The sequence below is a fragment of the Typha latifolia genome, chromosome 5 (assembly GCF_019914945.1).
Source record: "Typha latifolia isolate L0001 chromosome 5, TyphaL0001v2, whole genome shotgun sequence".
NCBI classification, from domain to species: Eukaryota; Viridiplantae; Streptophyta; class Magnoliopsida; order Poales; family Typhaceae; genus Typha; species Typha latifolia.
Genome location: NC_133090.1, coordinates 14,361,198 through 14,383,143, shown reverse-complemented (window position 1 = coordinate 14,383,143; position 21,946 = coordinate 14,361,198). Strand labels below are relative to the sequence as shown.

The 21,946-nt window shown below is 38.2% G+C and overlaps 2 protein-coding genes and 1 non-coding gene across 4 annotated transcripts; all 3 read right to left on the bottom strand.

The window, feature by feature from the left end:
- Positions 1–108: 108 nt before the first annotated feature.
- LOC140788243 (callose synthase 11-like) lies at positions 109–10,620 on the bottom strand. 2 transcript variants are annotated; one of them, XM_073137423.1, is made up of 3 exons: positions 10,300–10,620; positions 3,662–9,038; positions 109–468 (listed from the first exon to the last, which is right to left on the bottom strand). In XM_073137423.1, the coding sequence occupies exon 2, from the start codon at positions 9,000–9,002 to the stop codon at positions 3,663–3,665; it is 5,340 nt and encodes a 1,779-aa protein (XP_072993524.1). In that variant the 5' UTR covers positions 9,003–9,038; positions 10,300–10,620; the 3' UTR covers positions 109–468; position 3,662. The 2 variants fall into 2 exon arrangements, with proteins under 2 accessions (XP_072993524.1, XP_072993525.1); XM_073137424.1 differs by lacking the exon at positions 10,300–10,620 and having other exon boundaries at positions 3,662–9,354.
- LOC140789984 (small nucleolar RNA J33) lies at positions 5,958–6,037 on the bottom strand. Its single transcript, XR_012109284.1, has one exon. It is a non-coding gene; the product is annotated as a small nucleolar RNA J33 (small nucleolar RNA).
- A 1,833-nt stretch (positions 10,621–12,453) lies between the features above and the next one.
- LOC140789009 (cytochrome P450 71A1-like) lies at positions 12,454–14,770 on the bottom strand. The gene is made up of 2 exons (XM_073138586.1): positions 13,813–14,770; positions 12,454–13,357 (listed from the first exon to the last, which is right to left on the bottom strand). The coding sequence occupies exons 1-2, from the start codon at positions 14,734–14,736 to the stop codon at positions 12,746–12,748; spliced, it is 1,536 nt and encodes a 511-aa protein (XP_072994687.1). The 5' UTR covers positions 14,737–14,770; the 3' UTR covers positions 12,454–12,745.
- Between the last annotated feature and the right edge of the window lie 7,176 nt (positions 14,771–21,946).

The following is a 21,946-nucleotide window of genomic DNA, read 5'->3' as shown; positions in this document are numbered from 1 at the left end:
AGCAACTACTACATGGAAAAACTAGATCAAAAGGGCAAACTTTTCTTCATAGATCACGAAACGAATCCATTGCACAAGAGTACATCCATCGATACCAAACATTGTGACTGCGATAAAAGTCTTAAATCTCTATTCCTTCAAAACAGAAAAGGAGAAGTGGAAAAGCAAATGAATTAATTATACAATGATGACAGAAGATCATCTCCCATTGTTTCTCGTGCCTCAAATAAAACAATCTTAATTAGGAAAATCTATGGGAAGAAATGTTAAGCACAAAGGTAACACCGGTCTGAATTTCCAAAACTAAATAGTTAAATATCTACTTCTAGAGATCCACACGAGTGAAATTAGTCAATACAATAAACTACAATAATTAAAAATGAGGTACTCCGGCTCTTAACAAGGAAGAGGTTAGCTGTACAGAAGAAATGGACTCTCTCAGCTGCTGATGTGAAAACTGCACCAAACCTGCAAAAGATGTACATCATTAGTTAAATTGATGCATCTTATGGGGGCAGTATGCACAAATTTTAGTGGAAACTAAATGTCTAGTCAGGGCAATCCAATCTCAAATATAATTTTACATTTGCATTTAGCCTAGTCATGATTAAAGAAAATTGTGCTACAATAGAAGGGTAGAGTGATAAAATTTGTGAAAGCACATTCCCTTGCTCCTGATGTAACTTTTTACAACAGTGGTTGGTGATGAAGTTTCTAATGACAGTAGTCAGGATTAATGGATGAAACAGACCAGGCTGGAAGGTATCAAATGGCCATCATAGCTTATTAAGTTTACTGCCATGTGTTCATCGAGTAAGAGAAACTTTGAGTTCTCATATTATATATTTGAATAATTAGCGTGCAAAAGTTCTATATATGTAAGCCTCCATTCACTTTACGAATAAATTTTTTCTTATTTTAAAATACAACTCCTAATTTCATAATAATAGCTAAACATCATAATAACTATATTCTAAAATATAAACACTATTTATTAAAATTAAATTTTATACCACACTAATCTAATTACTAATTTATTATTAATATCTATCCCATCAACTCACTTTATATCAAATTAAAGAGTATTTCTAATAATTTTATAAAAAATAAAACACATTTTTTTCAACTTTTCAACACTTTTATATCACAATATATATTAAAGATAATTACTATATTATTATTTTATAATACAAGTAAACATAAGAATAGTTCTCATTTGGCCTCGTTTTTTAAGAATGATTTTTTTTTTTAAATTCTGAAATACAACTCTTTATTTCAGAATAAAAGCTAAACATCATAGTAACCATATCACAGAATACAAATATTATTTATCAAAATTACCTCTTATACCACGCACTAACCTAATTACTAATTTACCATTGTTAACTATCCCATCAACCTACTTTATATCAAATCAAAAGATATTCATAATGATTTTATAAAAAACGATATATTTTTTTTATCTTTTCATTCATTTTATATCACATCAAAAGTAATTATTATACACTTATTTTAGAATACAAGTAAATATAAGAACAGAGATTCCTAAAATAAAAACCTCATTTTAGAAATAACAAAGAAGAATACCTATTTTAGAATTTACCTTATTCCTGAAATAAACGAGGAGAATAACAAAGAAGAATATTTATTCTAGAATTGATCTTATTACTTTAGTTAACGAAAGCTAATAATTATAAAATTTCTCCGGTCATCAAGAACTCATGATTTACTTTTGGAAAGTGTAGAGATCTTCTTTATAGGTTTAACCGAGTACTCTGAGTTTTTTCTAGAAAATTCAACAAAATAATGTAGTAAAAAGTCTAGTTGTTCCTTGTGGTTCTAGAACTAGTCTCTAGAACTAGTCTTATGTTGACTTTTGTAGTTTCATAGTAAAAAAGAAAGAAAGGACAAAATAGGACTCTCTTCCCAATATCCTGATCCTCTCTATTTAACTTCTATTTCTTCTCCAATTTCTATCTTTCCTCCATAACTGTTTCTGTATTTTTGAAATCCTCTTTTGTTTTCCAATAAATCTGAATTTTAGTATCCTGCATTATAGCTCTTTCTATTTAGATATTACATCAGTAGTACCTGACAAGTGTCTCAGAACTTAAGCAAGTCAGTTTTCCATCATATATTGATATAAGCTAGAGTAGAATGTAATTCATAGGAGAAAATTTTCTGATTTGTATCCACAAGTAGCCTGCTCCTAGGTGTAAACATTTACGGAGTTTAGTATCAAATATGGCCTTCCTCTTCATATTATTATTTTGATCGCCTACTTTATTCCAATGATGGCCGTGCCACCAGCACGGCACGGCACGGCACATGCCGGTAAGAGAATGAGAGAAAGAGATACTCACCTTTGCTATTATAGTCGCCGTTGCCGTTGCCATCGCTCGCCGATTGCCGCCCGTTTTGTGCCCTAGCCCCCGAGAGAGAGAGAGAGAGAGAGAGAGAGAGAGAGATGGGTTAAAAACTTAAGTTGCGGATTCGAATCCGGTCGATCTCTCCTCTCTTGGGGGCTAGGGCATGAAACAGGCGGGCGGCGGCGATCAGCGACGAGATCGATGGTGAGCGGCGATGCATTAGGAGGGGTGCCATGCGGCACCCTCGTGCCACATACCGGTACGCAGCCAACATGGCAAGGTCGATGGTGACCGGCGTCGGCACGGCCATCCTTGTTTTATTCAATTCTTATCTCAAAATAATTTTGAGATATCCTGTTATAGGGATAACTATGTAACAAGATGACTTAATCCAGTCTAAGGCTTAAATGTAAGCCCAAAATAGGGATAAGGTCGACCTCTTCATTGACATCTGAACATGAAGGATAACAGCATTAAGTGTTTATAAGTTGTGCAGTAGCTAAGTACCTCTTGCTAAAACAGAAACATTCTATGGTAACAAGAATAACCAAAATGCTTTTGATCAAATAATCCTTATAATACAAGTCTTGCTATTGCAAATTATTGCATAATAACATTAATAAGCAGTTATGCTCTTGATGGCCGTAACATGATAGCGAAATTAAATGCTTTAACAATTACTTTTTGCTAATCTCAATGGGTGAGACAGTTATAGGTGTGGTCACAGAAGGTGCCAACTTAGGGCCAATGAAGTAGTTATCAGTGGACTCTCAAAGTTGAGCACTTTGCCTCTGTTAAGGATCAAATTAAATGAATATGAAACTCACTTGACTTAAGGGTAAAGAAAAGTAAAAGCATAGGATATATGGAGTGTTCCTTGGTTAATGTAAATGGGTGGCCTCCTTAAAGATCATAATTACCAGCTGATATGGTCAAACAATCAGAAACATCATCTAATGAACATAGAGTAAAAAATGGCTCCACAAAGAAAATCACAAGCACGGCTTTCAATAATTGTAAAAAACCAACTCCTGCTTAATTTAGATGTATTGCTTTGAATGCCACCAACTCCTGCGTAATTTAGATGTATTGCTTTGAATGCCAAACAAGCAATGCACAAAATGCAAAGAAATCAGATAATGGTTGCCGTGATGCAGGAAATTTGCGTATGAAACACAAAATGTGGCATCGATAGTAATGTGTTCACAGTCAAAATTTGTGTGAAATTAATAGAATATAAGGGAACATAGGATAAAACAAATCCTAGATTACCAATAAGTATGAAGAAGTACCTCAAATTGCTTTAGACCTTTTGCCAGTAAGAATACGTGATATCTGGAGGCCCCTGCTGAAAGCTTCATTGAAGAGAATCCTTGTCTGCATTTCCTGGAATCCAGGCAACCATGATAACAATGCAACTGGTGCCATAATAATAACCCCAAGGAGTATCTCATACAAACGAGCTACAGCAACCACAGTGTCCCAGACCACGGTAGCCTCGATAAATGGCCGGACCACTTGAGCAATGGAAATTAAGCCCCATCCAGTAGGAATAAATGCCAAAAAACTTGTCAGAATATCGATAAACTGAAATTCAGTGAACTTGAGCAATACTATGACGACTAGTATCACTAGGATGACAACGAAGGCTTGAACAGTTCGGTAGTAAATGTGTTCCTTTGCTGCATATCTGTCACGCGCATAAGCCATAATCACAAATACTCCAACAGCCACAATCACATACGTCCAAGAAAGTAGATAAACAACAATACTTGTGCTCCTATCGGCAATATTTAGCTGGTATACAATGCCATACTGGAAAAAGAAATACCGTAGATCTAAAAGTATCTCCAAGAGCTTTCCCCAAAGACCAGTTGTTCGAAGATGATCTTGTTCCTCATACCACCACACTTCCCAACTCTGATCAGATTTTGAAAAAACACCACCACGATACCAAATCCAGTTCATAAATTCATCAAAGTCATAAACAGTTTTTAACCAATCAAAACCTGATGGATTAAATGCAAAGGGAGTCATGATCCAAGATACTACCAGAAACCAGCTTGAGATTGTCATGACTATGTAAACAAAAGTGTCCTTGGCAATAGCACTGTAAGATGCATAAACAGTCAATATAACCCCAATCTCTATTGCCTTTATGAAATGGCTACGAGCATAGAGCCTATAATTCTCAGCAAAGCTCTTGTGCTGCACAACAAAACCACGCCCAGTAGCTCGATATTTTGCGCCTCCATGAAGAATAGTCCGCCCATAATAATGGGTTTTAGTTCCCATGGAGAAAGTATAGAACACCGAGGCAAGTTGTAGCTGCATTGTCAAGAAATCCCACACGGCAGGAAGGAACCCAAGCTCAAGTGAGTTTTCTATAATCATGGGCAAGGCTGTGAAAAGGCCAAGCTGGATGATGAACTGCTGATTAAGTACAGTACCCAGGGCAGCATTATTAGTAGAGTCAGCATTGCTCCTGATTGCTTGTTCAAGTCCACTGAGGGCAAGATAAAGGCGCCCCCAAACGAAAGCATATACAGTCAGGACTACCATCATAGTGTTAAAGTAGAATCCCACAGTGGTATAGAAGAAAGAGAGCATCCTGAAGAAATCCAGTCTGTGACCCAATCTATAAACATCTCTGCTTAAAGTCTGCTCACCATTGCCACTAGCAACCTTGGCTTCAAACATTGATATCTGATTCAACCCTACATCCCGTCCCTTACCCACCTGGATATACTCGTGGTGGGTAACATTGCCACCACGCAATGTACAATTAAAGCCTGCAAATATGTCCTCGCTGATATTGATTACTCTGGAAGCCTTGCTAATACCACCTCGACTCAGGAACCAGATGCGATCAAAAACATCAGGATGCCCATAATGCATCCTCACCTTCAAGGGGTTCGCCAAAACTCGCTGTCCAAGGGTAACAAAGCTTGTCTCTTGCGCAGACATGAACCAAGCAAGTGAAGAGACAGAACCAGTAAAAACATGCTCTCGAACCCCCAAGAGTGTCGGTTTCCGAGCTCCATAGAACTGTTTGTACTCTTCCAACAGATTCCGCATCTTGAGGGCCTCCTCAAAATAGTTATCCTGATTCATGTCAATTGTCTGGACTGCATCACCCCTTGTAAAAATGATTGCGTGATTCTGATTCTCAGGCTTGCCCTCTCCAAGTTTCAATGGACCAGGCAACCTGACCCGGTAGATCTCAACCTCTTGCTCCAATTGCTGGTCATATTTCACAAGAACAGAATAATATTGCACTGCGTCCCTCCCTGCATGGACTTCATCAACATAGGCAACGCGTAGGGCCTCATTGTTCTTCATGAGATACAAGATCTCGTCAGCATGAGGGTCTTTCTTTGCCTTCTGGTTTCCATATATCTGGCAGGCAACCACATAAGTGTACTTCATCAGAGCAGTCCCATACTCATGTCCTTTGAACAATAAGCTCACACTACTGCTTTCTCTGCTCAAATTCCTTGATGATAGAGACTTGCCAGCATCTCCCAAAACATATGCATCATTGTCATGTCTAAAGGAACCAACTGAAGCTAGCTCTCTAGAACCTTCCCTTATGTCAATCTCAGAAGCAGAATCCAGGAAGGTGAGCATCTTAAGTGCCTTGTAATAGTACATCATCCCCCTTACAGTTCGTGACAATGTTTGGCCCCTATATGAGGCCCAAAGCCGAAGATCCCTCAACCTTTCACCCCATATCTCTTCTTCATTAACCATCCCTTCCCTCCTCATGCGCTCTAAAAAGTTTGCCCAATCATCTTCATAAATCTTCTGCAGATAGAATATGATAGAGATGCCATCTTCATTCTCAGTCCGCAACTGTTCCTTGCTGTACAGAACCTCCTCATTATAATATGGGGTCAAAACACTGAAGGCCAACATCTTCTCAACCTGGGGTGCTCGAGGCATGTTCATGAACAAGGAGTTGCTGAAGAAAGCAATACGCCGTCGAGCCTCGAGATTCTTCGGGACATTATTCATGGAATCCCTAGAGGCTAGAATCGTATGCAATCGTCTTACCTGCCTATAGAAAATAGCATTATCTTGACTGGGCAATACAACAGCGTTCTCAAAGAGCAGGCCAGTTGCACTTGGTCTTAGTGGCGCTAAACCTTCTTGCTTTAGCTGTTCAATGCTCTTCTTAGTTTTTGGAAAATCACGAACTGCAATGTCATAGAGAGTCTGCAATGTGTTGACCACTTTGGTCACATCCTTGTTCGGCTTCAGCAACAGGTCCAAAAGGTTTATCAGTTTGGCATGGATGCTGGGCAATACAGCCATTTTATATTCCACAGTGAACTTCTCTCCCCGCATACAATCATCAAAAGCAAGAAACATTTGGGTAACAATGGAGTGCTCCTCTGTTCCCACCTTCACAATTTCCAGCAACAAGTGCTTGACACTGTCGTAAGCCTCAATTACTGCACAACGCCTATACTCATTCTTGCATATCTTTCTCCAATGCCTCTGATCAGACGCTTCTAGCTCCTTCGCCTGCCCCAGAGCAAGCAATAGCTCATTGCAGAGCAACAAGCATGGCCACCTGATAACCCTGATGTTCCATAAATCAGGTGGTAGCTCAAGAAGTTCCATCTCGCGGTCACTAATAATATCCTCCTCTCTGAACGTCATGATGATCTCATTCCATATCAGGGCAAACCTCCTTGCCTCCACCTGGTTAGACTCGATCTTTCTATATGGGCGTCCCAAACCATACCTCAGCTTCAGCCGATGAATCGCATCATTCAGCTTGCTTCGCAGGGTGCCCCTGTCCTTGAACAGCTGTTCCTCTGGCATCAAATTGAAGTGCATCGCACTAGCAAAGAACTGGAACCTCAACCGGAGCTGCTGCACATTCCGAATCTCGCCCAGGTGCGAGAACAGACCAACAAGAGCACCGGTGAGTGAGGAGAAGATGGCATACCATATCTGGATGTCCATCAGATAGATCAGGACGACAGGGATCCACAAGACGATCACGGCGAACCTGTTGGTATGTGTGAAGAACTCGTGCCACTCCTGCTGGACAGTGGGGAGGTTGTAAATTGCTTTGGTTGGACCAACCATGGGCTTGATCTGGAGGAAGTAACTGAAGATGAATTTAACTGCAAGAAGCGTGACCCAGAAGAGGGCATACTTCACATTGTCCACCAACCCTTCCCTCAGCCCTCGCCCGACAAAGATGCGGCTCTGGAACCACCAAGTGAGCATGAAGAGGATCCTCCAATTGGTCTTCTCAAGGAAGTTCCGCACCCATGGGATGATGAAGAGCACAAGGGCGAGAACCTCCGGAAGCATGAAAATCCCGGCTGCCTCAACGAAATTAATAACCCTCTGGTTTGCTGCTGCTGACCACCTCCTGTCGCGGTTTTTCTGATCCCACATGCGAGCATACAAGACGCTAAAGGCAATAGTCCAGCCAGCGGCAACAATGCTCTTGAGTATCATTCGCACACAGAGCAAGGGGTGCTCCCTGGAGATGAGGCTGTACTGCATGCCAGCATCGACGAGGGACTGGAGGAGACGGAGGGCAGCCCAAGTGATGAAGACAGTGAGGACGCGGACCTGTGTGTCACGGCTCTGGAGGTTCTCCCAAGGGTATGTCTGGCCCTGCCATGCTACGATGGTGGCGGCCTGGAGATATAGGATGAGCATGATCCAGAGGCGGTCGAAGCTGCGATAGATGTTCCAGAAGGAGCGCTGCTCAACGAACCCGGTCTTGCCCACTCTGTTCCTGCTAGGTGGGGTGACGAAGAACCTGCTGGATTCGCGGATGGGCCAACCGATGCGGTCGAAGACGTGGCGGCTCCAGAAGTACTCGTTGATGTCGTCGTAGTTGCGCCAGGCGGAGTGCGGAGCGGTACCGTTGCGGCTGGCCTCGACCTCAGCCTTGATGGTGTTGTACATCGGGGTGACGACGCTGGTCAGGAATGCGTTCTCCCCGTTGACTGCAGGTAGGGCATGGCGGCCGGTGTTGGCGTCGATGTAGCCTTCAAGGACGCGGTTGAGGTCCATGGCGACGTGGTGGAAGATGTACGCAAGGCACTCTGGGACGAAGCGGAGGTTGGCGGCCTCACCCCAGACGAGGAGGTAGAGGGCGGAGTAGAGGAGGTCGCGGCGGGGGTCGGCGGAGGAGCGGTTGCGGGAGGTGTCGGAGAACCAGAGGTGGGGGCGGCGGCCGAGGAAGCCGCACCAGGAGGTGTAATTATTCAGGAGCTTCTTGCGGAGGCGGCGGGCGACGGAAGGATCGAGGGAGTCGATGTTGTCGGGAGGTGGCTGGAGGCGCATCTGGGAGTTGGCGAGGAGGAGGACGAGGTGCTCCCGCTGGTTCCGGACGTTGTCGCGCTGGAAGCCAAAGAAGGCGCCGAGCCAGTCGAGAAGGTCGAGGCCGTCGTTCCACTCCATGAACGGGGGCTTCGGGAGGTCGCCCACCGCGCGTAGGGCGGCCATGGCAGCCCGCACCTCCGGGAAGCGGAGGGACGGGTGCTCTGCCAGGAGGTTGTGGATAGGAATGATGTTGTACGGCTCCTCCTCCTCACGGGTGAGACCCATTGGGCCCACTGGCCCGGGCCGGGAAGGGCGTTGCCGGAGGCTCATGGCAGCATCAGATCTGGAAGCAGCTCCTTCTCCTGTCTGTTACAAAGAGAAAAGAGAGGAGGGAGGGGAAGAGGTGGAGGTGGGTTAGAATTTTGGAAGAAAGAAAGATGATTTTTACCGTTTTGGGAATGGGATGAGATGGGGAAGGGGGGAGGAGGAGGAGGAGGAGGAGGAGGAGGAGGAGGAGGGATTGCGCGTAGTGTCGTGTGGTGGTAGGAATATAGAGGCGTGATTTGGGGAATGGTGGGTTGCTATTTGCTCAGCTTTTTCGGTTGTCAGTTTTCCTTCTGCGAGAAGTTTTCACAAGAGGAAGAGGTAAAATATAATCATGTTATGTTCGCACCTACTCGTTGCTCTCAACTTTATGATGTTGAGACAAAATTTATGGGTAAAAAACGGATGGAATAATATTATAGATTGGTAGCCAAGGTTGGTCTGAAATTTTTGAATATGATTCGAGCCAAATGCATAGTAACATGGGACGTTGAGACTATATGTATATTTTTTTTCCAGTTCAAAATGACGGTCCAATTGCAACGTAACGTTCTAATTAGGGGAAAAAACAAATGCAGGCACCCTGAGACGTTGAAATGGAACAAACGTCTTGTTCCAGTTCCAATTAATAAGGCGAATTTTTTTTTTCCCTTATATCCACATCAAATGATTCTGAGTTTTAAAACAAGTACCCCACTAAATTCCCCCAGCCTGTGTGATACAAAAAAAGCACACATTCATCATATGATATGACCGGGTATTATATATATATATATATATATGCATAGATGGACCCACAGGATTCCACATAGTGTATATCACACATTGTAACATGAAAAAGACCGATGCTTGCAGCTTGAGGAATGATCAACACCAAGGTTATAAAAGAAAAATAATAAGATGATAAATCACATCATGAGATCCAAAATGGTTAGCGTACTAAAACGACAAGTGGGCGGCAAGCGTCCTCGTGGGCAGGCCAGTGCGTGCCCACGCAAAATGTTCACCACCTCTATACCTCGTGAATCGTGATTTCGTTATGTTAAGAAATTAACACTAACCTATCTTTCTTCTGCAACAATTATATGGGAAGGGTTTAATTGTTCAATTAAGGCTTTCCACGAATTAGAACTAACTATTTGATCTACTGTGGGTGCTGCTCTGCTCTCGTGGCCTCAGAATAGCTTTAAAAGAGAGAAAAAAAAAATAGCCCCGAGATCAAATAGAGCACAAATGCTCTCCCAAGTACCGTTCCCAAAATCGAAGGGCAGAGAAAGAGAGAGATCTAAGAAGTACGAAGTACCTGGGATTAGAAATCGCAAGGGAAAGCGGAGCCTCCTCCAACCCCAACGATTAGGGTTTCCGAGCTGAGAGATCTGCGAAGCTAAGAGACGTAGTGCCGTCCTCCCAGATCGAATGATGAGAGAAAGACGAAGACGAACGCAATGTGCGGGCGAGTGGAGAATGGAGTGCGAGCTCAAGAAAGCTCAGAGTACCAATCTGAAACCCTAAATCGGGAATCCTCGTTCGGTTTCCTTTCTACCCTTCTTTTTTCCTCGATTAGTTTTTCCTTTCTTTTCTGCGTTACTCGAGACCTCGGTCCCTATCATTATCAAGACCATCCATCCTTGTCTCAGAGTGGGACCAGGAAAGATCTCTCTTTTTTGTTTATTTTATAATTTTTTTCCTTTTCCCACGGCAGGATTCAAATGGGCCAATGAATTGGACCAGAATCGCATAACTAAATGGGCCTGCGAGTCTCTTATTGGGCCAATAATTGGTGGACATCTTGGTCAGGAAGATAACTGGCTAGGGGGGTGTAATCGAACTGAGCTACTATCAAACTTGATTCGAAATTAATTTCGAATCTGAACTCAGAATCAACTTTGAATTGATTTAACTTCTACGTTGGAGACTAAATGAACCGATCACTGCAAACTCAAGCCTGAATAAAGCCTAGATTAAGATTGAATTAGGCTTGATTGATAATTTTGTGTGCATATAATTCGACTACACAAATATACAGACTAGAAAAACCTAAATTAAAAGTAACAAAAAAAAAAAATGATTGAATGTATAACTTGACCAATATTTCCTCCTATTACTTACTGCTGTCATGATATAGCTTAAAATATATCCCTAGGGTAACTACATTATAAATCTTTTTTATCTTAATTAAAAGGTTAAAATAAATGTTATTATTATATAAGTTTAAAATTAATTTATTATTATTTTCAAGTCTCAACATCAAGCTTGGCAAAAAATTAATTTCAAATCAAGCATGAATTGACTCAAACTCAAGCCAAATTTAATCAAACCTTAATGAGCTAAACTCGAACCTGATCAATTGTTATGAGAGCATTTACTAAATATTAATTATTGCATTTATGGGGAAATTAAACTTGTAACTTTTGTCATGGGTTGAACTTTAGTAATGGCCTATTAACCAATATTATTGTGAATGGTATATTTAGCCGGAGCTAAAACTTGAATTGACTTGTCCTACATTATTCCACCAACTACCGAATAGGGATAGGGATAGGGACAGCAGATCGCAACAATGAAACTTAAAATTTCTTCTTGCACAAAGATCCAAATTTCATTTGGGCACTACATCTACATGCACAAAATATTCACACACATTAATTTTATGAAGGTACGGAACGGAAGCACATCGAATCAACCAGTCGTATCGGTCACGCAACCCTGGGCATATAGTAAGCGGTGGTTCTCCCTAACTTAGTGCCACTTATTAATTTATGAAGGCAATTCCATCACTCACGTAGCCGTTGTGCCCCTCTAATTATACTACACTATAAATAAATGTAAATCTAGTTTTTTTTATTAATTAATATCGCTATTTGGCCCCCCCCCTTAGTTTAAAATTTCTCCCACTAGGCCACTGCTGTTGTTTTACCATAAAAGATATTTTTTAATTTATAAAATAGCTCCATATACTATAAATATTTATTATATTATTACTAAATAATATTATATTCTTATTCCCCTCCTAATAATAAATTCTAGCTATGCCCTTGCTGGTGAATAAATTATACTATGGCTATAATTTTTTTTAGAGAGTCGACACAATTGTCCCAGGTATATATTATAAAATGCTAACTTATTTTGTTTAGCCTAGAAATTATAATTAATTAAAAATAAATTATGAATAAGCTTTAAATTTGGATTCACTACAATATTATAAATTTACTCAATTTACTCAAATTGAAGCTTTTCTTTTTTTTATTTTTTTATTTTAGGGAATGCTCGTAGGCTATAATAATTCATTAATTTTCCATATAGCATCAAAAATGTCTAATACACGAAAGAGAGGATGATTATTTGACAAAAGCTTATCGCTTTGCCCATAATAGACAACACTACATATGAATTAAAGCAACAAGCCTGTAGATATAAATAAAATAAAGCATAACTAGATAAATTTACAAGTGCAAAGTGTCTTAAATCAATTTGCAAATTTTATTGAACTAGTAGAGCAAGACATGACCTTAAGAATATCTAAAGATAGGAGGAAAGAGAAAAACCTACGACACACACTTTATAGTGGGACGAAACAAACAAATTAAACGTAAAATCCACATGATGCATGGTGCCTAGGTTGGGCCACAAGAGGTGGAAGAAGAGGCGAAGCATGGCGAAAAAGGCAAGAGGACTAAATGGATCAAAACACTAGCAACAAGAGCGACAGAACAACAACTAAATATCACTCCAAAGTAGACCGTAAAAGCCTAACACCTTAGAGGTTTTGGAACAAGAACCAAATTATACTTCAAATTTGTCACTAACCCACCAGATTCAGACATATCCATTGACTCCCTATCTATACCCTTAGGAAACTCCCAGTCAAAATGGTATAACAAATTTGCTAGAGTAAGCTCCACAGTGGGCATAGCGAAACCAACTCCGGGGCAACCTCTTCTCCCTGCACCAAATGGAATAAATTGGAAGTCTTGACCCTTGAAATCAATTGCACTGTCCACGAATCTTTCAGGGCAGAACTCCTCTGCCCTCTCCCATGACTTGGGGTCTCTTCCGATTGCCCATGCATTGATCAGAACTCTAGTCTTGGCTGGAACATCATAACCTTGCAACTTGGTGTCTTCAATGCTCTCTCTTGTGACAAGTAGTGGAGCAGGAGGATGTAGCCTTAGTGTTTCCTTGATCACCGCCTTTAGATACTTCATTTCATCTAAGAGATGCTCCCTAACCTTTGCATCGAGCCCCACTATCTCTCTTACCTCCTCTTGGACTCTTTTCATCTCTTGAGGGTTCTTGAGAAGCTCTGCCATCACCCATTCAATTGTCGTGGATGCCGTATGGGTTCCGCCAGCAAACATATCCTACAGTGTGACATGGTGTGTTAAAGCACGATATATATTATCAGTCTGTTACTTAAGATCTTAAATTTTAGAATAATTTATTGTTTAAGAAAAATTATATATATTACATTCTAACCTATGCATTATAGACATATAACATGTGATACTGCTATCTACTCTTTATTATCCAAAATATACACCCAAATTAGTTGGAATTCGCACTAGTATTATTTTTAACTTAACTGTATACATCAAATGACAGAAAAAAGCATATATCATCTATGACTTGGGGTTTAGGATAAGGGCATATTTGTTATTTAATATTTTTTTTAAGGAAACAAAATACTTTGATTTTTATGCTACATGCATTATGGAGGGTGTAGGAGTCAAATGAAAACGCAAGTTGTAAACATAATAAAACACACAAAAAGAAGGGCGTAAAATATAATTTTTTTCCTATTATCTAATTCACTTACCAAGATGATAGCCTTCATATTCTCCCAGCTCAGGGTAACGTTCTCGTCCTTCTGGTTGACGGCGAGCAAGACGTCGACTAAATCACCGGCTTCGTACGGATCGACGCCTCCGTCGCCTTCCTCCTTGGCGCGTTGGTGGTCCTCCAGCACCTTCTCGAGGATCACATCCAAAACTCTCCAGTTGTTCCTCACCCTCCGATCCAACCCTCTCAACCGATCGATCCATCCCAGCCGTGGGATGAACTCGTTGAACGTCGCCGTCCCCAGCAAGATGTAGAACTCCTGCAAAGTCGAGTGGATCTTGGCGCCGCCGCCCTCCTCGTCTACGTACTTCCGCCCGAAAGCCACGCGGCATAGCACGTCGCTCGTGAGCCTGGTGACCAGCTCGCTCAAGTTAACCGAAAAGGCGGACGCAGATATGTTCTCGATCAAGATCGCCACCTCCTCTTCTCGAACACGACGGAAGGACTGCACGCGCTTGAGACTTAACAAGTGAAGTACGCAGATCCGCCGCAGTTGCCGCCAGTATTCGCCGTAGGGCGAGAAAGTGACGTCGCAGCCGTTGTATAGTAGACCTTTCGCCATGTAGTACTCCGGCCGGTTCGCGAAGTTGATATCTTGGGTCTTCATGACTTCTTCGGCGGCGTCGGCCGACGAGACTACGATAGTTGGCAGTTGTCCGAAGTGGATCAGCATGATCGGGCCGTACTGGTCGGATAAAGCCCGGAGGGAGCGGTGGGGGAGGAAGCCGAGTTGGTGGAAGTTTCCTAAAAGAGGAAGCTTTGGTGGGGAAGGGATTAATTTAGATTTCTTTGTTGGAGTAGTCTTGGCTTTGGCGTGATTGAAGAAGAAAATGAAGATGATGGTGAGGAGAGGAAGGAGAAAGGAAGTGATCACAAGGATTAGAGTTTGGAAGGTTGTCATCTTAATTTGTTTGCCTAAGACTTTGGCGGTGACAAGTATTGAGAGTGGGAATGGCGAGGGCTCTAATTTATAATCACAATTCTTTGAGAGCATGATTTTCCACGTGGTAATTATATACGATATAAATATATAGTATATATATTCTTAATAGTACGATAAATAAAATATATGATTAAAACCATGAGGTCTAATGCAATTTAATTGTAAAATGAAATATAAAATATAATAAATAATTTTATTCACATCTATTGTATCACAGATTCGCATGTTTCCACCTGTAGTGTAAAAATAAAAAATATGCAATATTTATGGAAAATTACTTTTTTTTAAAGAATTTTTTTTCTCCAACTAAATATCAAAAAGTGGAGAAAATGAAAGTGCACTCCAGTGACCTTTCGCCAACAAATTGTACTATTTGTTGAGATAAAGTAGGCAAAAAAATAGTTCTTGAGATAAGATTTTTTTTAGAAGTGAGAGTACTTTCTGTTCTCATTTTTTAGCAACAAAATATTTCAATAAAATTAGATAGCATTGAATGCTCATCTATCTCTCACTTTCAAATGCTAATCACTAATTTCTATCTCATAATCTAAATCTACATATTAAAATTTTATAATTCTCTTAAAATTTAATTGAAAGTATCTATCAGTACTTCTCAAAATCATAATCTCTCTCTCTCTCTCTCTCTCTCTCTCTATATATATATATCTGTTATAACCCCCTTAATTTATCTGGACTGGAATTTCTCTAATAGTAGTTGTTTGTAGCGACTCATTGCTCATTAAATAATAGAATAGACGATATCGCTGGAAATTCTTTTATAATAATATAAAATATTAAAATAATTGTATTAGTATTAGTATCATTCTACAAGTTAATATCGACACTGCTTTCGTTGATTGGAGGAGGCATTATAAAAAGGAGTATTTTATTTTGGCGACCCTTTTTTATTTTTTGATTTGGAAAAGCTCTCTATCATTCACCCATTTTATAGTCTCGTTTAGTACACTATTCCATCAACTCCCGAATAAAATTAAGAAATCACGATAAGCATACTCGATACGGATAGGAATAGAAAATTCGCAGCAACGTGCAAATTTGAATTAAGATTCGAGGTGGTTAATTACTGCAAATTTGGCTGGAAAACTTGAATAAAGAGAGGTTTATATTATCATGCTGCATAAAGTTCCAAATTCATTCTCTATTCTTGATTAAAAATACTATTCTAGATAAAAAAATATTATGCAGCACTTTAACTTATTATCGTCTTGTATTGTCGGTGAATAAGCTAGGCCACCACTATATATAATTGAGTTGAATCAGCTCAAGGTAAAAATTATGAGTTTAACTTACGTTCTTACATGTAATCCGTTACTGTAATTAGCTCGGGCCACCACTATGTTCTTAGATTGAATGCCACATAGTGTAATCCATTTATTTATAGGATTAGTATAGTTACCCACCAATATATCAAGCATCGTGTTAGCCCACTTTGTCTAATTTATAAACTCATAATTTATCAATTAAAAAAATAAGAATAAGGAAAGGTGGTTATCAGAGTGGTACTAGTATATAGATAGTTACTATCATTTAAAAATTGGCAAATACTTCAATGCACCTTTAAAAATTATAATCTTAATCCAACGGCTATAATAGCCAGTTTTCATACCCGGTACCGGTTCCAAAATCACATTACGTAAGAAAAAGAGTATATCAGTTAAGAAGATTAATTACGTGTGCCTAACTTTCCAATTTTCTTGTTATACCCTTGAAGATCTTAACCATTAGATCTTCATCAAAGTGATTGATAAGTACGGAAGAAGCGCTCTACACGTTTTTCCGTTAAGATTTCTCTCTTAAATATAATTATGCCTTAATTATAGGAGATATTATTTAATATTAAATAATTTAAATTTGATTGTTTGGAGATAAACTTTAATTTAAATATAATTCTCTATCTCTATCTATTAAAATTTAATTTAAATCAATCTTAAACTAATGGGAGATATATGTAAATAATAAAAAATAATTAAAAAGATAAAATGTAATTAAAATTTCATCAAGTTAATTATAAAAGACATCAATACCCTTATTTTAATATATATACATTACTCTCAGTTAATGATATATATGTCTTTTACTTAATAAAATATTAAGATAATATAATTGTTAAAAAATAATGTGCAAGATTATATATCTAAAAAAAATTACCTGCTAAACCGGTAATATCTTTCATTCCTATTATACCCTTAAAGATCTTAACCGTTAGATTTTCATCAAATTGATTGATAAAGAATTAATTCGATTGCACGGAAGAAACCCTCTTAAAAATTATAAGAAGTAAATTGATATTTAGGCAAAGCAATCATAAGGAAAAAAAAATAATACTCATATTGTATCTCTCCTCTATTTTATGAGGGCAATTTTATTATTTTATAAAAATATCTCTATGCATAACAATTTTTGCTCTATAGATATTTAGGCAAAGCAATCATACTCGAGTGATTGATGTTTATGTTTTAACTGAAGAGTGAAGGCAGTTATGACAATCACTAAAAAGTATACTACTGACCAGCTTTTAATCTTTTATTTTTACCCTTCCTACCGTATAAACATTGATTAAACATTGTTTAATTCATGTCAAATATTGTTCTTTATATGACAACTTATTTATGGCAGATTAATTGGTACTTTTTGTTTAATTCATGTCGAATACTGTTCTTTATATGACAGCTTGTTTATGGCTGATTAATTTTATTCAAAGTTTTTTTTTTTTGTTGTTAATTGTTAGTTCTACTTGTTTGAAGTGCTAAATGTTATTGGATTTGAAGGCATATGTGGTTCACTGAGCATTCCTCACTTGAATAAATATCTTCATGGTTTAATATGACTAGAGAGCATTCCTGAATAAGAATATACAAAGGAATTACATAAGTGATGATGAACATAAGGCAAGGCAAGCTTGAATCCATCTATCTAACCATTTCAGAAGCAAGGGTGACACAGTAGTGCAAAACGTCCAAAGCAAGCTTGCATTGCCCTTCGAATCTTGCTTCCCCACTGACCTATAAATTCTAGCAGTCTAGCAGGTCAATGAAATGTAGCTTAGCAATTTTCTTTTGCATGACTAGATTGCAACACTGTAACAAGATTTACATTAGCTCCAAATTAATCACCAAATAATTAATAATTCAGCCAAAAAAAACCCATCAAGTGTCTATATTTTATATATTTAATATTAATGTTTGGTAGACTCTTAACTTTGTCTTTCTCTTTATCTTATATCTTGGTTATTTACATTCTCTTTTGTTATTTTTAATAGAGTCAGGATCTTTGGACAATAAAATGAAAGGCTTTATGATATTATTTATTTATTTTAAATTATTTATAATTTGTAATGGATTGTAGATTTAAATTTTATTCTAATTATTATGGGATTGTTATATTTGAGAGTTAGAACTAAAACTTGTTGTAAGTATTTGCTCTAAATTTTGTTGTTTAAATTTGTGCTAAAAGTTAGAACTTTGTTCTAAACTCTAAACTTAGTTGTATGAATTTGTTTTAAATTTTGTTCTAAACTTTGTTCCCTACAATTTGTTGTATGGATTTGTATTTTGGTGGATTAATATAATTATAATTTTTATGTTATATGAGTTTTGAGATGAAAATAGGTTATTCTGTTTGTTTAATACATTATTTTATATATGATAAATTAATAAATTTTGAATTTATATAAGGTAAATGGGTTAGATGGGTCGTATTATCGTGTTCGTGTTAACACGACCCGTTTATTAAACGAGTGAGACGGGTCGTATTTATACGATCCATTTATTAAACGGGTTGGACGGGTCGTGTTAATACGACTCATTAATTAAACATGTTAGATGGGTCGTGTCACTCGTTTAATAATCGAGTCGGTGTTCGTGTCTAACAAATGCAATCCGTTTATTATTCGGGTTAGGGTTATGTTCGTTTTAAAATAAAATTGACCAGACTCGAATCTAATATGATCCGAACCCGCTTACCCGGACGTGATTGCGTACCTCCGGTTGCAACGGTTGGCTCTGCGAGATCTGGGTCAGAGTTTGGACCCAGCAGGTAGCGATCAGGTCGCACGCTCAGAGAATCATGTGGCTGCTGCTGCATGCTTAGTTGTCTCTAGGGTTGTAGAGGCTATGAAGCTCTGAGTGGGATTGACTATATTGTATTTGTATTTGTTTGTGGAGGCCACTATCAGTTTCCTGCTCCTGGCTTAACTCATGGTGTGACACCCTCTTCGTTCTTTACAACTTTGAAGTTTGGCTTGCTGCTTCCTTCTGAGTTTCACCCAGTTCCTTCTGACAGCACAAGCAAAGATTTTCAGAGAATCTAAAATCAACAATCTAATCTTAGAGCATCGGCAAATATACCAAGATTCCGGGGAACTCCAATGCGCAGGACTCTATATTTATTATTTAATTAATATAATATTTATATTTATATATTGTATTTTAAATTACTTAATAAATTCTTTTAATCGTATTATTTCTTAATAACAAGTATATAGTTAGAAATTATTTTTTATAATAAGATTAATATTTAATATTTTTAAATTATTATTTTTAATTAAACGTATCGAAATTATATTACACGAAATAAAAATAAAAAATTTAAAATAATTTAATATTATACTCATCTTAAAGGTCCATCTGCGGGTACTATTTTTGTTAATAATAATTAGTAAAAATAATTATATATTCAGTTTAACTAACTATATTTTTTAATAAATAATATAAATATAATTTAAATTTTGAATTAAATCTTTGTAAAGCAAAATTAAAATTTTAAAAAGTCTAATAGTATTGGAGCGGGGCTCTAAATTCTTAGATGGCCCCTAAATTTAGAGCTCCATTGTAACTAATACAAACACTATTTATCAAAATTATATTTGCTTCTTAAAAACAAGTATATATAATCGCTTCTTGGCATATAGATGGTTGTCATAGAACTTAAAGATAGTTTAAAATCAAATCTTTTCATAGGTAGGACAGGCTGGTAATTATAATCTTGCAACACATCCTTTTTTTCTCGTGGACAGTCCGTCCAGGCCAGATGAGTTCTAAAAACCATATGAATTGGAATTACATATTACCGAGTGAACTAAAAATTTCTTCTCTTTTACTTGTATTAGGATGCATTTTTTCCGTCAAAAGATACCCCAAAATTTTGCAACATTAAAGTCTAAGCTTCATTGAAGTAAACGGAAAGCTTCCTAATATTCATACAAACTGGTCAGAAATTATAATCTTCTAAAACAAGGGGCACTATAAATTGAAGTAATCATCATAATGATCATATTATACTTAGCTCAGTATCGACGAGCATCAAGGCCAATGAAGCTAAACTATGGATAGTTAAGGTGTTCTACATCGACTCTAGGTAAGGTCTATACTATTAGGGCATAATATTCATGAATTGATGGAGCATTTATTCATGCTCGTGGAATCGACTTTGATAATCTTCCAGTACTCCCGTTACAAGAGTTATGCAAAATGCTCTTGGAAAAGTTATTAAATTATGACTGCATACTTAGACTTTGTGACTCGAAGAAATATATTAAATAAGTGGCTGATTTCACGAATGCTCTCCTAAGTACTGTTCCACAAATCGAAGCAAAGAGATAGAGAGATCTAAGAAGTAGGTGGCATTAGAAATAGTAAGAGAAAGCGAAGCCACCTCCAATCCCAACGATTAGGGTTTTCCCGAGCTGAGAGATCTAGGAAGCAAAGAGATGCAATGCCATCCTCCAAGATCAAAAGACAGACGAGAGGAAGATGAAGAAGAAGAAGAACACAAAATGTGGGGAGTGGAGAATGGAGTGGGAATTCAAAAAGAACTTCTGAGTACCAATCAAAACCCTAATTGGGTATTCTCTTTCAATTTCCTTTCTACCCTTCTTTAAACTCAATTATCTTTCTTTTTTCTTTTTCTTAAAAAAGAAAAACTTTTCGAGGCGTAGTTCCCCTATCATTATCTTAACTATGACTTAATGCAAATAGTGTTGGGATTGTTAGAATTTGTCAAACTTTCATTCAGTTAATAATTCCTATTATTTAGGACATGTAGGTAGGGTTTGACTTTTTCTTTAGTCTGTTACCACATTCTTAGAATGGGTAAAACGTGGGTTGTTTGCTTTCTATTTTCTCTCTTTGTAAGGGCTTAAATAAGCCAACAATTTGCTTTGAATAATAAGTGATTTTTATTCTGATATTTGTGTGTGGATCTCAACATCTGGTATCAGAGCTCCATCACGGGCCTGATTGGGAGAGAAAAGAAACCGCAGTTTCTTAAGAAGAGAAAGAAAGAGTGCTTGAAGTATGGCAGCTGAAAATAATTTCATTCAACCTGCCATTCCTAAGTTTGATGGCCATTATGATCATTGGTCCATGCTTGTGGAAAATTTTCTTCATTCAAAGGAGTATTGGAGTTTGGTAGAGAATGGAATCCCTGTTGTAGCAGAAGGAATGGAGCTTACTGAAGCCCAACGCAAGTCAATTGCAGAACAGAAGCTGAAAGACTTGAAAATCAAGAATTATTTATTCCAAGCTATAGATCGAACCATAATGGAGACCATCCTCAATAGAGACACTGCCAAACACATCTGGGACTCTATGAAGTAGAAGTACCAGGGTTCCACAAGAGTCAAAAGAGCACAACTCCAAGCACTTCGGAAGGAGTTTGAGGTCCTACAGACGAAAGAGGGTGAGAGTGTTGATGAGTATTTTGCTCGAACACTTACCTTAGCAAATAAGATGAAAATTCATGGTGAAAGCATGGGGCAAGTGGTGATCATTGAAAAAATCTTGAGATCAATGATCTCAAGGTTTGACTATGTTGTGTGCTCCATTGAAGAGTCTAATAACTTGGACACCCTCACCATTGATGAGTTGCAGAGTAGCTTGTTAGTACATGAGCAGAGAATGAAAGGGCATGGAGGAGATGAACATGCATTAAAGGTGACCCATGATGATAGATCTGGTGGAAGAGGTCGTGGTCGTGGAACTCCTCAAGGAAGAGGCAGAGGAAGAGGTCGAAGAGCATTTAACAAAGCTACAGTTGAGTGTTATAAGTGTCATCAATTAGGGCACTTTCAATATGAGTGTCCTAATTGGGAGAAGGGAGCAAATTATGCTGAGCTTGAGAAGGAAGAAGAGATGCTATTGATGTCATA

What these genes read in the sequence shown, in the direction of transcription:
- LOC140788243 (XM_073137423.1), bottom strand. Translation starts at nt 9,002, where the DNA reads ATGAGCCTCCGGCAACGCCCTTCCCGGCCCGGGCCAGTGGGCCCAATG.
- LOC140789009 (XM_073138586.1), bottom strand. Translation starts at nt 14,736, where the DNA reads ATGACAACCTTCCAAACTCTAATCCTTGTGATCACTTCCTTTCTCCTT. An exon ending in ATATGAAGGCTATCATCTTG is followed by an intron (nt 13,358 to 13,812) that starts GTAAGTGAATTA and finishes GTCACACTGTAG; the next exon opens with GATATGTTTGCTGGCGGAAC.